The following is a 16,468-nucleotide window of genomic DNA, read 5'->3' as shown; positions in this document are numbered from 1 at the left end:
CATCGCGCATCCACTCGTGGAAGGACTTGATTACTGCCTTCATTAGGCATTATCAATATAATACTGATATGACTCTTGATAGGACTCAATTACAAAACATGAGCAAACAGGAACATGAATCCTTTAAAGAGTACGAGCAAAGGTGGAGGGATTTGGCAGCTCAATTGGCACCTCCTATGGTTGAAAGGGAGATGATTACCATGATAGTAGACACTCTTCCGGTGTTCTACTATGAAAAGTTGGTGGGTTACATGCCCTTTAGCTTCGCGGATTTAGTGTTCACGGGGGAGAGGATTGAAGTAGGCTTGAAGAGAGGGGAGTTTGATTATGTCTCCCTCGCCGACACAAACAATAGAAGGATCGGAGTAGCTGGGGCAAAAAGAAAGGAAGGGGATGCCCATGCCATCACCTCGTCACCTTCTTGGCCAAAGCCTCAGCAAGCCTCGCATGGTACTCCCTAGTACGCTCAACACCACCCGAGTTTTTCAACCTACGCTGGAAACTCTCCCAACATGGTGCTCATCAAACAAAGGGCATCCGCACCATCAAAAAGAGCCCCTACACCGACTTCAGCTCCAACGCTACCTCGCCCCCCCAACAATGCCAATCTTGGCATGAGCTCTAACATGGGAAGAAACCCTCCGATGAAGAAGCTTTCGGAGTTTGCCCCAATCCCGATGACATATGGAGACCTATTGTCATCGCTGATCAGGAAGGATTTACCTGTTTCCCTTCCTAAAGTGGTACAACCTCAATGTGACCTGCGCGTATCATGGAGGAACTCCGGGGCATGCGGTTGAGCAATGCATGGCCCTCAAGCACAAGGTCCAGAGCTTGATCGAGGTGGGATGGTTGACGTTCCAAGAAGATGGGCCAAATATGAAGACGAACCCAGTCGCCAACCATGGAGGATCGGATGTAAATGCAATTGAGGTGTGTAAACTACAAAAGCCTAAGCATTTAAAGGACGTAATGACCTCTAGGAGGTTTATTTTTGAAGCCTTGCAAGAGGCAGGCGGGGTTCCTATCGGTGGGCATAAGGGGGATCCTTGCTTGATGTATCCAGGTGCACCGTATGATATGGAAACATGTTCGACGGTGGAGGAACTGTTGCAACGGATGATAGACCAAGGCCGACTCGAGATCGGTGACGAGGGTGAGAAAGAGAAACACGTCTATATGCAGTCAGTGGACAAGGAAAGTCCCAAGAAGCCCAAGCCTTTGGTGATACATTTCACCAAAGATGCGACTCCCCAAAAGCACCAAGGCCCTTCGACATTGTTAGGTAGTAAATTTTTCCGCTTCCCCTATAAAAACAACAAGGCGGTCCCGTGGAAGTACGCTCTTCAAAAGCTGAGCGAGAGGAAGGAGGAGGCCACCAACATTGACTCACTTTCTGCCAAAGTGACCAATATCACTGGACTAAGCGGCGTGACCCGCAGCGGCTTCATCTTTGCGGCTCCTGACCTGCTGGTGCGACCCACGAACGCTAAAGGAAAAGCAAAAGTGGTCGCATAGGAGGCCAACGAAGCAAACCCCACCCCGGATGAGGATGTTCAAGCGGGGAGGTTCACTGAAAAAGGGGAAGGACTCAGCAAAAAAAAGGTATCCTTGGAGGAGGCCAATGAATTCCTTTGTATAATCCAATAGAGTGAGTTCAAGATAATCAAGCAACTCAACAAAACTCCAGCTAGGGTTTCTCTGTTAGAACTACTCATCAAATCTGAGCCTCACCGAGCATTGCTAGTTAAAGTTTTAAACGAGGCCCATGTGGCCCAAGACATCTCCGTAAAAGGCTTCGAGGGGATTGTCAACAATATCACAGCCAACAATTACTTTACCTTCACTGAGGAGGAGATTCCCATTGAGGGACGAGGACATAATAGGGCTGTGCATGTATCCATCAAATGCATGGATCACATCATGGCCAAAGTGCTCATTGACAATGGCTCTAGCCTAAAAGTAATGCCCAAAAGCACCTTGGAGAAAGTGTCATTCAATGCCTCCCACATGAAACCAAGCTCCATGGTGGTCCGGGCTTTTGACGGAAGTCATCGGGAAGTAAGAGGGGAGATCAATCTCCCATTCCAGATAGGACCACACACCTATCAGGTTACTTTTCAAGTAATGGATATTAACCTAGCCTACAGTTGTTTGTTGGGCCAACCGTGGATTCACTCGGTGGGAGTCGTCTCCTCAATGCTCCACCAAAAACTAAAATTCGTGGTGGAGGGGCACTTAGTCATTATTTCAGGGGAGGAAGATGTTTTGGTAAGCTGCCACTCTTTTATGCCATATGTGGAGGCCGCGAAAGAGTCCTTGGAAACAGCTTTCCTGTCCTTTGAGGTGGTAACCAACACTTTCGTAGAATTCCTCCTGATGCGGCCCCAAATGTCTGGCGTGACAATGATGGTGGCCCGTGTGATGCTAGGGCACGACTATGAGCCTGAAATGGGCTTGGGGAAGAATAATGACGGCATGGCAAACTTAGTGGACATCAACGAAAACCGCGGAAAGTTCAGGCTAGGATATAAGCCCACGCGGACTAATGTGAGAAGAAGCATCGTAGAAAGGATGAACAAGGGCGTGGGCCCGCAACTAAGGCCACAAGCGAGGGAGGACCCTTCTTGTCATATCAGTAAAAGCTTCGTGAGTGCGGGCTTGAGACATGAAGAGCAAGTCGCCATGATACATGATGAAGCCCCTCAAGAACGTTCAGTTTGGGTGCAGTCATGCCTTCCTGATCTTCAATTGGGAAACTTGCAAGTCGTGGAATGACCCAAAGTTTCCATGGCAAGCACAATGTAATGCTTTAGCTTCAACCGTACAGTCGGGCCTAGGCTTTAGGTTTCTCTCCTTGTTAAGGCGTTATGCCTTTTGCTATTAAAGAATATAATATAAAGATCTTTCTTTCATCTGTTCTTGTGCCTTCACCCATTCTCATTCATCTGCATGTTTATTTCTGTTGCGTTTAAATGATACAGATCCGATGACAAGTCCTATGAAGGTACTAATACCGAGGACCCTGTCGTCAATTTTGAACAAGAAGCGAATCAACCTGAGATTGAAGAAGACGAAGGTATGGAATTTCCCCCTGAGCTAGAAAGGATGGTCGCTCAGGAGGACCGAGAGATGAGGCTGCACCAGGAAGAAACGAAAATCAAAAACTTAGGTTTTGGTGATGAAAAGAATGAGGTAAAGGTGGGTATAGGCAGGTACAGGCATGGCCACACCAATCCGAGATGAATTGGTGGTCTTGCTACGGAACTACCAAGACATATTCGCTTGGTCGTACCAAGATATGCCTGGTTTGAACCCCGACATTGTGTAGCATCATTTGCCTCTAAAACCCGAGTGTTCCCCGATCAAGCAAAAGTTGCAGAGGATGAAGGCAGAGATGTCCCTAAGAATTAAAGAGGAAGTGAAAAAGTAGTTCGACGCTGGCTTCTTAGCAGTGGCTCGATACCTGAAATGGGTGGCCAACATTGTGCCAGTCCCTCAGAAAGATGGGAAGGTACAAATATGCGTGGACTATCGAGACCTAAACCGAGCCAGTCCCAAGGATAACTTCCCTTTGCCACACATCAATGTCCTTGTAGATAACACAGCTAACTTCGCTTTGTTTTCCTTCATGGACGGGTTCTCAGGTTACAATCAAATAAAGATTGCACCGGAGGACATGGAGAAGACTACGTTTGTCACCTTGTGAGGGATGTTCTACTATAAGGTGATGTCCTTTGGGCTCAAGAACGTCAGGGCAACCTATCAGTGAGCTATGGTAGCATTGTTCCACGACATGATGCACAAAGAGATTGAAGTCTACGTGGATGACATGATTGCGAAGTTGTTCGACGGCCAGCAAGTGCACCGGATCACCCAAGTAGTATAAAATGGTAAGTGAATACCGAGTATCAAACTCTCGGGGAACTTGTTTTACTTGGTAATGTTGTGGTTCGGTAAATAAGTGTCTTTGGATGAAAGTTTTGTGCGTGGTGTGGACAAGTATGCAAACTAAACTATTCAAAAGCAAATCACGTAAGTAGTGGTGTGTGAAGACAGAGAAAGAACGTGTTGGTCTTCCTACTGGATGATTGATGTTATTAAGGATGTTCTCTGCCTAACAATGTTCATGTGTTCTATGTTGTCTCCTGGACTACTAAACCCCAATGTCTCATGCACGTTCAGCCTAATCCTAATCAAGCGTCGTCCTCAGATCTCTCTTGTTGGACTAAACTTATCCAGAACCGCATTAAGACATAACATAACAGAAACTAGGTTACTGTACCCCGATGTCTCATGAAAATACGATAAGCTAGCCTTGTCCTATCAGGTTCTAAGGATCAAACCATTTCCCAATATTGAGTGACCCTAACTAAGCATGCAAGTGCGTGATCAAGGTAAAGGCACACTAGAATTGAGTACTGATAGCACAGTGAACACATAAAACATTATTAGATAGATATGAAAGTATTTACATCAAGTACCCCGTAGGAAGAACCAACTGAGGATTTAGCTCTCCATAGCAGGGAAGCTTCCTTTACAGCAATGAAAAGAGAAGATGAAAGATAGAAGAAATACAAGTAGTGGGGATGTCTCCTCCACCTCTAGAAACCTCACAACCTCTCAAAATCTCATCAAAAGCTCCACAAGATGGCTTCCTCGTCAAGCTCAGCTCTTTCTCAGTCTCTCCACAGCCAAAAACTCTAAAAAAAACTCAACTACCTTTCAGAAATCGTGATTTCAGCTTAAATAGGCAATCCTGTCGGAATATGAGCTCGCTTAGCGCACGTAAGTGACTTCTGGCTTAGTGCTAGTCACAGTCGCTCAGCCTGAAGGTGAAGACGGTGCGCTTAGCAAGTTGGATTTCGCTCAGTGCCTCTATACAACTCATCCTTCTTCCAGAATTGTCCATGTACTTAGCCATCAAATGGGGGGCTTAGCGGATGATGCGCTTAGCTAACCTCTTGGAGGAGACACTTACCTCCTTACACTTCTCTTTAACCACTAATGGTAGTCCTTCTTCTTGGGGGTAGATTTCTTCACTAGATTCTGCCCCTTTTGCTTCTTCACATTCACTAGAGGAAGGTAAAGTAGTAGCCTTATCTTGGCTACTATAAATGTCTTGGCCCCTCATAATCATGGTTTTTGTGGTGGGGCATTGAGAAGTAATGTGTCCTCTTCCAAGACATTTAAAACACTTTATAGAGCTAGTTTTCTCTTGCATACTAGCCTTAGGGGCTTGCTTTTCTATTGTCTTCCCCTTATCATCTTTGGGCTTAGAAGGTGTCACCCCTAAGATGCCTTCACCTTGGTATTTCTTTGGATGAGAGTGAGAGCCATAAGATGGAAGTAGGGTGACCTATTGGAGGCTCCCAACTTCCTTCCAATGAAAGGCCATTTTGTTACAAAATTTGAAAGCAATGAAAGTAAGTAAATTGTCAATTATAAAATTACAAAACGGTCCTCAATTTTGGTTGTTGTTCTCTCTTTGGTGATTCACTCAATTTGGAGTGCTTCTTAGTCCAATGGCCCCTTTCTTCTTGACTCAAATTCTTCAAGGGATGGTACCAATCCTCCTTCCAATTCCCTATATGGCAACCCACAAACAAGGAAACAAAGAGACAAGCAATAACCAAAGACCAACAAAAAATGAAATGAAAGCTAAACCAATGGAGTTTTAACAAGACAATTTTTCAAGGATTACTCAACAATTAAAGCAATGAAAAGGACATAGAAGCAAGCTAGGACTCAAACAAAAACTTAGAATGGCTCAAGAGTAGAGTTAAAAAACTATAGAAAAAAGAATAAAAAAAACCTCTAGCTTTGGCACTTGTTTTCAAAGTAATTTTCAATTGAAATTTCCAATTATAGAATAAATTTTGAGCCAAAACAACAAGCACACTTCCCTTTCACCTTTTTTTTCTGGATACTGATTTTCCTGCCAACTTGTGTGATTTTTAGTATTTTTCCTTTAATCCAAATAACTTGGTTCTTTTTTTATAACTTTTTTCCATATGTCTAGCAAATTTAGCAAAAATTTCAGCTCAAAATTCAAAGTAACCAATTCTCAGTAATTTTTACAACTTTGTATGTCCAAGTTGCCAGCACCAGCGATTTTTTTTAAACATGGTATATTGATTGCATTGCGCTTACTTTCAACCTTCCTATGTATTTTGAACTCACTAGGATTGTTTACCACAGTTTTAGAAGTTCAATATTCACTTAGGATCAACATTTCAGCCAGCAATTCAATCACCAAAACTCAAATTCATAATAGACACAATCATAAGGAAACCTAAAAGTTCAAGAAAAGGTTCACAATCAAAGACTCTCTAAGAATTTTGCATGAACATGTTAAGGACTAATTAACATGAAAGATTTGACTCAAATCAAATAATAGGCTAAGAGAATTCCATACACTCATGAACAAATGAGTTAGACAAAGAAACAAGAAAAATATAATTCAGCACAACATAAGAAATCTTATGTGACAAGTTTCATGACTAGACATGACTTCTATGACAAAACTACAATAGGTGAACAAGTCAATCTAGATTTTTGAGGTTTACTTCTACTTTAATATTTTTGTAAGAATTTTATGGTTTAGGTTTCAGCCACAAAAAATAACAAGACAAAACTCAAAGGAACCTAAACTCAACACAATTCATGGTTCAAGAACAAGAACAAGAAATTTGAACCATAGAAAATCAATTCTTGCATCTATAGCCAGTTTAATCGGTGGAAACTCTAAAGAATCATGTTAAAAACATTTAGCACAAGACATGTGAGGAGATACATGGAGAAAAAAATGAAGAAACAACAATGGAAGAGAGGGTAAAGCAAAAAATTAATGGAGGTTTAAGGAGAACCTACTTGAATCTCTTGTGCTCTGATACCACTTGATGGAAGCTTGCTTGTGGGGCTTCTATTGAGGATGGATCTTTGAGCTTCAATGAGGTCCTTTAATGGTGATTTTCCACCATGGAGATGCAGCGGGAGACAAAGGAGAAGAGGTGAGAGGAGGCGCCATCCACTAGGGAATAAGCCATGGAAGAAGGAGCTTCACCACCAAGATGAGCCTTGGATAAGAAGCTTGGAGAGGATGCTTCAATGGAGGAAAAGAAAGAGGGAGAGAAAGAGATAGGGGGGAGCACGAAATTGAAGGAAGAAAAAGGGAGAGAAGTTGAACTTTGAGTTGTGTCTCACAAGACTCTCATTCATCAAAGTTACAACAAGTGTTACACATGCTTCTATTTATAGACTAGGTAGCTTCCTTAAGAAGATTTCTTGAGAAAACTTCCTTGAGAAGCTTCTTTGAGAAAACTTCCTTGAGAAGCTTCTTTGAGAAAACTTCCTTGAGAAGCTAGAGCTTAGCTACACACACCCTTCTCATAACTAAGTTTACCTCCTTGAGAAGCTTCCTTGAGAAGATTCCTAAAGAAGCTAGAGCTTAGTTACACACACCTTTCTAATAGCTAAGCTCACCTCCTTGAGATGAGAAGCTAGAGCTTAACTACACACCCCCTATAATAGCTAAGCTCACCCCCATGAAAAAATACATGAAAATACAAAAAAAAAAAAATCCCTTCTACAAAGACTACTCAAAATGCCTCGAAATACAAGGCTAAAACCCTATACTACTAGAATTGCCAAAATACAAGGCCCAAACGAAGGAAAAACCTATTCCAATATTTACAAAGAAGAGTGGATCCAACTTTGACCCATGGGCTCAAAAATCTACCCTAAGGTTCATGAGAACCCTAGGGCCTTCTTTAGTAGCTCTAGTCCAATCTACTAGGAGTCTTCTCTATCCAATGCCCTTGCGGGGTAGGATTGCATCACCCTCGACCTGCACAAGGCTGTGATTAAAGCTGGGAAGCCTAGGCGAGAAGAGTTGCACTGAGCCATAATGGTTATCTGTCCAAAGATCAAGCCGCCAATGTTCATGTCCGTCCCTGTGACTGAGGTGTGGGAGGTAGGAGCTAGGTTGGTGAAAGAGAAGATACTCCATGTCTGGGCCAAGGTAGTAAGATCCTTTCTGAGGAGCTTCCATGGTTGGCCCTCAGCTTTCAGAACAAAGCCCTTGCCGGGAATGCACAGGCTAGCCTCCATCTCTTTGGGATTATACCTTAATCTGCAAAATCTAGAGTAGGTGGGTAACGGTTCCCCCTCCTCTATTAACACTGGGGTTTGAAGCAATTCGTTCAGGCTGTCTGCATCTATCTTGATCATACGACGTCTTACTCTGGCATACTTGGGAGCTTGGTCTTCTGGGCTATATAAATTGGCATAAAATTCCTTAACCACCGCCACATCTATGCTTCCCTCCTGAAGGTTGCCGAGGCGTTTGTGAAGGTTACGCCTCTCCAACTCTGCCTTAAACTCATCAAATTCAGTATGATAAATCTTAACATTCCTTTCCGAAAGGATCCTCCGATCCAGAATGTTATCTGTATATTGGTTCTAGGCTTCCAAGGATTGGAATCTCCAGGTATCATACTGAGCTTGAGGCCTAGAAGCAGTGCTCTTCCTTTTCCTTGATGCCATCTGTAATAAAAAGAACTAAAAATACATTAGACTGGAATTTATTCAAGTTCAAAAATAGAAATTAAAAGTTGAATTTAACTGTAGGCGCTTAGCGAAATACAACAGGCTTAGCGCACCTTAGGCAAAACAACAAATTGGCTTAGCACAGCAGGTTGCGCTTAGCCAGTTATGACAACAAAATTTTGTTATGCATAATCGGCTTAGCGAGATAGGCACTCACTTAGCCAAGAGAAAATTATTTCAAACAATGGCTTAGCGAGCAGTGCTAGCTTAGCCTTATGCATGCCGCAATGAATAACGCTTAGCCCACGGGGGTGGCACTTAGCGTGAGCAACGCTTCCAAAAATTTGACTAAGTTATATGGGCTTAGCGACTAGGCTCCCTTAGCCCACCCACTACTGCAACGAATAGCGCTTAGTTGGGCCAAGCACGGCTTAGGACGAGGTAGTCAACAAAAATATTTGTCTAAGGTACCTGGGCTTAGCGAGACAACACTCACTTAGGCACAGGTTTGTCATTAATGATTTGTGCATTGGCTTAGCGCACACCGCAGTCGCTTAGCCGCGATGTTCATAATGAAAATGAACATTAAACAACCTGGTTGAACTCGCTTAGCGCATGCATGTTGGCTAAGCGAGTTCATCTGGAACTGTATATGTTCAAGGATTAATTGATGAACTTGCTTAGCGCACAAGCCGCGCTTAGTGAGTTCACCGCACAACCCCTAACAACTCCTAACAAAGCCCTAACTTTTATCTATTCTACTTACAATCTAAACCTAAAAATCAAATTGCTAACTTATTGTCTTCTATCCTAAGTTATTAACAAAAGAAGAAGCATAAATGAAGTTGGAAGCTTACTTGGATCGAAGATGCTTTGTGAAGACTAACAGAAGATGCCAGAAGGATGCACAAATGCAATGCATAACTATTTGGGAGAGAGAGATTGCAGGGGATGTGTTTTACAAAAAAACTAAGTAAATGTGAGTGTAACTGCTTTTACACTCACTTATCTGTTTTTTGACCAACCCGCTTAGCGAGTGCGGCCGCTAAGTGGTAGTGTGAGACATTTGGTTTCTCAAGACGCTCGCTTAGCGGGCTGTTTCGCTGAGCCCAAGCCCAATTTTTAAAATTCAATTTTTTTTACTGGGCTTAGCGCAAATAGATGCACTCAACGAGTTGTGCAGATGAAAATTCCTGCAACTCTCGCTAAGTCAGACTCTTGGTTGGCTTAGTGAAAATACTGCATCCTACATACAGGGGGCATGCGCTTAGCGCTATCCAGGCCGCAAGGAATTTCGCTTAGCGCGAATGGGTCGCACTTAGCTCAATTAAACTAGTGATTTGGCCGCAAAGAATAGGGCTTAGCGCAAGTGCACCACACTTTGCCACTAAACATGAGGCGCTTAGTGAATGTACTCTCGCTTAGCCCAATTCAAATCGAATTGAATTGGGCTAAGCTCGCCCATGGCCAGCTTAGCAAGCCAATCACCTTGAGATGCAGGGGTTTGGGCACTTAGCACAGGCTAACCACGCTTAGCGAAAAACGGAGATGCGCTTAGCGCATGGCATACGTTTAGCGAGTGCACTATTTCCTTGAAAATGTTTTTCAGTTATATTTAGTCCAATTTCACAACACATGTAGAACAAGCCCCCAATAACTATGAGTCATTATTGATATCCCCTTTTTCAATGATCAAAAAGCAAATTCCAACTTATGCAATGCATGAAAAACAAGATGAAAGGAATAAAAACTGGGTTGCCTCCCAGGAAGCGCTTCTTTAATGTCATTAGCTTGACGCATATACCTCAATGGGTGATAAAATGCAAGATGGTGTTTGCCTTCTCAAACTCTCCACCATGGTATAGTTTCAATCTTTGACCATTCACCACCCATGTACTGTCAGGGTCCTGAGATTGTGGATCATGCAGCTCTATTGCATCGTAAGGCCGAACGTTCTTAATGACGAAAGGTCTAGACCATTTGGACTTTAGTTTACCAATAAATAATTTCAATCTTAAATTTAAAAGTAGTACCTGTTGTCCTGGTTTAAGATCTCTCTTCAACAGCTTTTTATCATGATAGGCTTTGACTCTTTCTTTGTAGATTTTTGAAGATTCATCGCTGTGAGTCGCATTTCTTCTAATTCCAATAGTTGAATCTTCCTTTGCTCCCTGGATGCCTTCTCATCAAAATTTAGGAATTTCAGAGCCTAATATGCTTTGTGTTCCATTTCAACTGGTAAATGACATGATTTCCCATATACCAGTTGAAAAGGAGATAAGCCAATTGGGGTCTTGTATGCAGTTCTGTAAGACCATAGTGCATCTTCCAATTTGATTAACCAATCTTTTCTAGTTGACGCCACTGTTTTCTCTAATATCTTCTTTAATTCTCTATTAGATACTTCAGCTTGGCCATTAGTTTGAGGGAGATAGGGTGATGCTACCTTATGATTCACATGATATTGACTCCACACCTTTTGAAGCTGAGAATTACAAAAATGCGAATCACCATCACTAATCAAAATCTGAGGCACCCTAAGTCGAGCAAAAATATTTTTCTTTATAAACTTTACCACAGCCTTAGCATCATTTCTTGGAGTGGCCACAGCTTCCACCCCTTTAGACACGTAATCAATAGCCACCAAAATATACTCATTACCTAAAGATGAAGGGAAAGGACCCATGAAATCAATACCCCAACAATCAAAAACTTCAACTTCCATAATGTTTTGAAGAGGCATTTCATTCCTCTGGGAAATCCCCCCTATTCTTTGGCATTGATCACACTTCAAGACATGGTGATGGGCATCTTTGAAGAGTGTTGGCCAGAAAAATCCTGACTATAAGACCTTAGCCGCTGATTTGTCTCCACCATAATGCCCTCCACATAGTGAATTATTACAATGCCACAATATATCCTTGGCTTCCTCACTTGTCACACATCTTCTGAGGAGATTATCTGCACCTACCTTGAACAAGTATGGATCATCCCATATATAAAATCGTGTGTCATGGAAAAATTTCTTCCGCTGTTGCCAAGTGAGGTCTTTGGGAATGATCCCAGCTGCCTTAAAATTTGCCATGTCAGCAAACCATGGTCTCTGTGTGTCATACCCTAATTTCGTCCGGGGACTATTGTTTGATGGCATGCAACCTTTCATTGACCGCTTCGAGGTGCTTGGCACCCTTTGTTGCACAATACATTAAGTTTCGAGACATTCCAGAAAACAAAAGGAAGCATTGTTATGCAATCCATGAAATTCTGTAACATGCCAGAAATCAAAAGGAAGTATTGTTACGCAATCCGTGAGTTTCCATAACATTCCGAAAGCTAAAAAAGGAGTAATTACATGACCCGTAAGGTTTCGTAACCTTACGGAAAGAAAACAAGTATCGTTACGAAATTCGTAAAGTTTTGTAACGTTACGGAAAAAGAATCACCAACAAAAGCAAAGGTGGTGTATTTAGTAAAAAGGGGGTGCAAATAGCAACCAGGCCCACTTTGGCCTTCCAAGATGTTCCTCCAGAAGGCGGTTGCTTCTGGAGGAAGCAACCTGGCTCGCCTGGGCGAGCTGGGTGGCAAGCTCCTCCCTTATTTTCCTATAAATAGAGGGAGGAGTGAAGGAGAAAAGGGTTCAGCCCTTCTGGTACTTCGTAATCACTTAAAATTAGTGAGGAAAATTGTTTCCATGAAGAAAATCCAAGCCGAGGCGCTTCCGTAACGTTTTCGTGGGTGATTTCTCAAAGATTTTCAACCGTTCTTCGTCATTCGTCGTTCGTCGTTCGTTCTTCGTCATTCTTCGGTCTTCAACCGGTAAGTTCCAGAAATTGAACTTTTCAATTCATTCTATGTACCCGTAGTGGTCCCCACTTGTTTCACGTACTTTTATTTTCATTTCATTTACTTTCCGTACCCCCTTTTGACGTGCTTTAGTCATTTATTTAAGTTATTTTCTCGCCTAATCGAAAAATAAAATAAATTTCCACCGATCATTTGATTTGTAATATCCGTTAATTTATGTTAAAATGAAATCCGACCATTCGGTCATGCCGTAACCATGTTAGAAACCAAAAAGAGGTAAAATAATAATATAATAATAAAAAAATATCTTTTAGTAAAATAAACCAAAAAATCAATCGTACGTTTCTCTTTGGGATTTCTCTTTCTTGATTGAATTGACTAATAACTAAAGTGAAACTAAGGCTAAAATCAACTCGCAAAGTCAAGCTCGTCCGCAAAAAAAATCACTAAAAAGGATTTTAAGGTTCGATACCTCAGTTTTTCTCACCAAGTAAAAATGGATCATTTTAAGGTCCAACGCCTTAAAAGGACCGCCTTCCAAGTAAAAAGAATCGCTTGATTCGCCCTTTTGAAAGAACTACGTAGGTCTGATTTCCTCTTCGATGGAGGGTACGTAGGAGCAAGAGCCCCGCTTTTGTCGACCTCAAAAATTAAAAAGAAATAAAATTTTAAATACATAACTTCACACAATTCTAATTTAAGACTGTTATCCTTTGGGATAAACGTGAGAGGTGCTAATACCTTCCTCAAACGTAAATACAACTCCCGAATCTGGAATTTTCTTCATGACCGGTTTCCTTTGGTTTTTTCGATGTTTTCCATAAATAAACATTGGTGGCGACTCTGTGCATTTTCCTCCTTTGGAAGACGTACCCGTGAGCCTCGCCTCGCCCTCCCGCAAAAGGGTAGGTTGCGACAGTTGGTGACTCCATTGGGGACTGTTTTTGTGAGTTAGGCCTATTTTAGGAAAGTGTGGAATTATGAAACTTTGTGTGTGCGTTTTTTCTTGAACTGTGTAAAAATAATAAATGCTGTATTTTCCATATTTTTACACCGTATTCTAAGCACCCACGGGTTTGGGTAAAAAGGGGCCCTATACCCGGGTTCATGGAAATCTAAGGAGTGGAGGTGAATCTATGGTCATGCTAGGTCTCCGACTTGCTTGATAATAGTGAAACCTCGTCTAGAGCTTTCTCTCTTCATAATGCGTTGTCGCTGGTATTCCATACAGCTGCAATATTATTATCTTGAGTGATGATACCTCTAGAAAATAGTCATGTGAGATATGGATCGTTGGGAGTTGTTATTAGAGACCCCTAGATATTATCCTATAGGTCCCCAAATAGGGGCATGGAGCAAACACGTTGTGTGCCATTTTAAACACTGCCATGCATGTAGTCCTAAATGTCATGTACGCCTTTGCTTGTAATTATTTGTGGATATTGTCATACTATGTGCATCCACGCGTTATGCTTTTGCGCGTCTACATCATGTCGTCACGCACGTGTTGTATGTTGGTCTCGTCTTTTGTCATGGGAAGCCGGAAAATCCATATCACCTTCTTAAACTGCACACATGGGGCACTGCACCCCCAAATGCGCAAGTAAGAAGAGATAATTTTCCGGGTACTCGTGTCCGTAAATGCATTCATATCATGCATCGCATAAGCATCTTTTCATGGCATCATAATGAACATATCGTTCCTGCATCTATCTACTATCATATTCCAACCTCACATTTTGCATGAGTCATTGCATCATCATGCATATGCATTCAACATACTTTTTGTTCTACAAACTGCATACCTTTTGTTTTCATGTTTGTTCATGCATGATCCTTGCAGTTTCCTCTGCAAAATGAAAACAAAACAAAAACAAAAAGGGAAGCATGAAAATTCATGATGCATTCTTAGTCGCATATATTCAGTACCATGAGCCAACCATGTTGGGATCATAAACCCGTTTCACTTAAAAACAAAATGATTGAACATGGTACCTAATGCATGGTTAACTAGGAAATGATGTTTCTTCGGGCATCTCAATTTCATAATTACATTTTCCATGCAAAGCCTAAAGTATGCCCGAGTCATTCATCCCTATGAAATGTTGTTGAAGTATTGGCGATCAGAATTGCCATTCCTTGGATTATAGGGTTGAACCAAGTTCATGCTTTTACGAAAAGGTTCATCAATTCAAGTTGAAATATGGAAGTAACCATCTTGCAAAAATTGGGGCAACAGATAGATCGAGTTACATCACTGCTTCGTCTACTGCCAAACACATTTAGGATTGTTGATGTCCTTGTTACTTCCAGTTTCACCTTGACAAAGATGTCATGGACCATGTTGAAAATCTAAATTGATTCAACCCCATGTTGATGCAATCCTACTCCGCAAGGGCATTGGATAGAAAAACTCCAAGTAGATTGGGCCAGAGATGCAAGAGAAGGCCCTAGGGTTCTTATGAGCCTTAGGGTAGATTTCGGGCCCATGGGCTAAGTACGAGCCCGCTTATCTTTGTAAATATTAGATTAAGGTTTCATTATTTTTGGGCCTTGTATTTAGGGCTCCATAATGTAGGTAGGGTACCCTAGAAATATAGGATTTTTCAGCCCTTGTATTTTAGGGCACCTAGACTAGTTTTTGTATTAGGGGTAGTTTTGTAATTTCACATGCACTAAGTGGATATTTGATGTGTGTGGTTGGAAATAAATTTAATTGAATTGGTAGAAGCCCAATCCAATTAAATTTTAGAGGGGGAGGTGAGCATTTGCTTACTACACCCCATTGCCACATCATATAGTCACACTTTGTGCATGTCCTTCATGCTTTTCATGCCTCATGACACCTAAGCACACTTAGTGGAGAATCTTGGAATTGATCTTGGATTAGTGGGCTGAACCATAACTAAAATTCACTAATCATAATTAGTGAAATTTTGGCTCCAAAGTTTGGCTCCACAAATTCAATTTCAAATTCAAGTGAAATTTGAATTTCCCTCCAATTTTGTGTGACACTTAGGCTATAAATAGAGGTCATGTGTGTGCATTTTTTTCAACTTTGAACATTTGAATATTAAACTTCAGATTTCAAAGCTCATTTAGAGCACAAAATTTCGTGCTCTTCTCTCCCTCTTCCTTCATTCTTCTCCTTCTTCCTCCAAGCTCTTATCCATGGCCTCCTATGGTGGTGAGCTTCTTCTAGACTCATCTTCTCCTTGAAGTGGCGTCTCCTCTCTCTCTTCCTTCCCCATTCCGCTGCCATTTATCTTCCAAGAAGCAAAGGAATCCATTGATGAAGAAGATCCTAGGCCTACAAGCTCCCATGGAGCTTGCATCATGTGGTATCAAGAGCATCTTCATCTAGGTGATGTTCTTTTGCTTCCTCTATCTTTTTGTTCGGTGAATTCTCTTTAATTCCTTGTTCTTCATCTTATTCTCCATGTATATCCTCCATTGTCTTGTGGTTTGGTGCTGTTTAGAGTAGATTAAAAAAAAATAAACCGATTAAATCTTAGATCTACACTTGTTCTTGCATTTCTATGGTTCAAATTTTGTAGATCTACTCTTGAATCTTGTTTTTGTGTTGATTTTAGGTTCTATCAATTTTCATTCATAATATTCTTGTTCTGAACCTTTAGATCTAAATTTTGTTCCAAAATATTGATTAGAAAAAAAAAACACAAAAATCTAAGTGTAAATCACTTAATCCATGTTGTCTTAGAGTCATGTTTAGTCATAGTAATTGTCACATTATGTTCTAAGTTTGTGTTGAATTTTATTTTGTTGATTGAATTATAGATACATTTGTTCATGTATTCTTGTCATTCTTAGCCTATCTTTTGAATTTTGAGTCTAATTCATGCATGTTATTTAGTTCATAACATGTTCTAAATCAATTCCTAGAAGTAGTCTTGTTCTTGAACTTTTTTTTTTTTGCTTTCTAAGTTTCCTACATGATGCCTATGATGAAGTTGAGTTGTGGTGCTGAGTTGTGGCTGGATTTGTGAATCAAAATAAGTCTTAAGCTCTCTTTAATTGTGTTATTCAAGATAATTGAGCATAAGCAAACACAAATTGTAACTATCCAAGCCTTAAGCAACATAAACACTACTCT

At 41.3% G+C, this 16,468-nt stretch overlaps 1 protein-coding gene across 1 annotated transcript; it reads left to right on the top strand.

The window, feature by feature from the left end:
- The first annotated feature begins 251 nt into the window (after window positions 1-251).
- On the top strand, window positions 252-3,246 carry LOC102663226 (uncharacterized). Its single transcript, XM_006573966.1, has 4 exons — window positions 252-450; window positions 713-1,473; window positions 1,651-2,762; window positions 2,985-3,246. The coding sequence occupies exons 1-4, from the start codon at window positions 252-254 to the stop codon at window positions 3,244-3,246; spliced, it is 2,334 nt and encodes a 777-aa protein (XP_006574029.1).
- The last annotated feature ends 13,222 nt before the right edge of the window (window positions 3,247-16,468 follow it).

This window comes from Glycine max, chromosome 1 (genome assembly GCF_000004515.6).
Source record: "Glycine max cultivar Williams 82 chromosome 1, Glycine_max_v4.0, whole genome shotgun sequence".
Classification (NCBI taxonomy): domain Eukaryota; kingdom Viridiplantae; phylum Streptophyta; class Magnoliopsida; order Fabales; family Fabaceae; genus Glycine; species Glycine max.
Note: the sequence above shows the minus strand (reverse complement) of the source record. Positions and strands in the feature narration are given on the sequence as shown.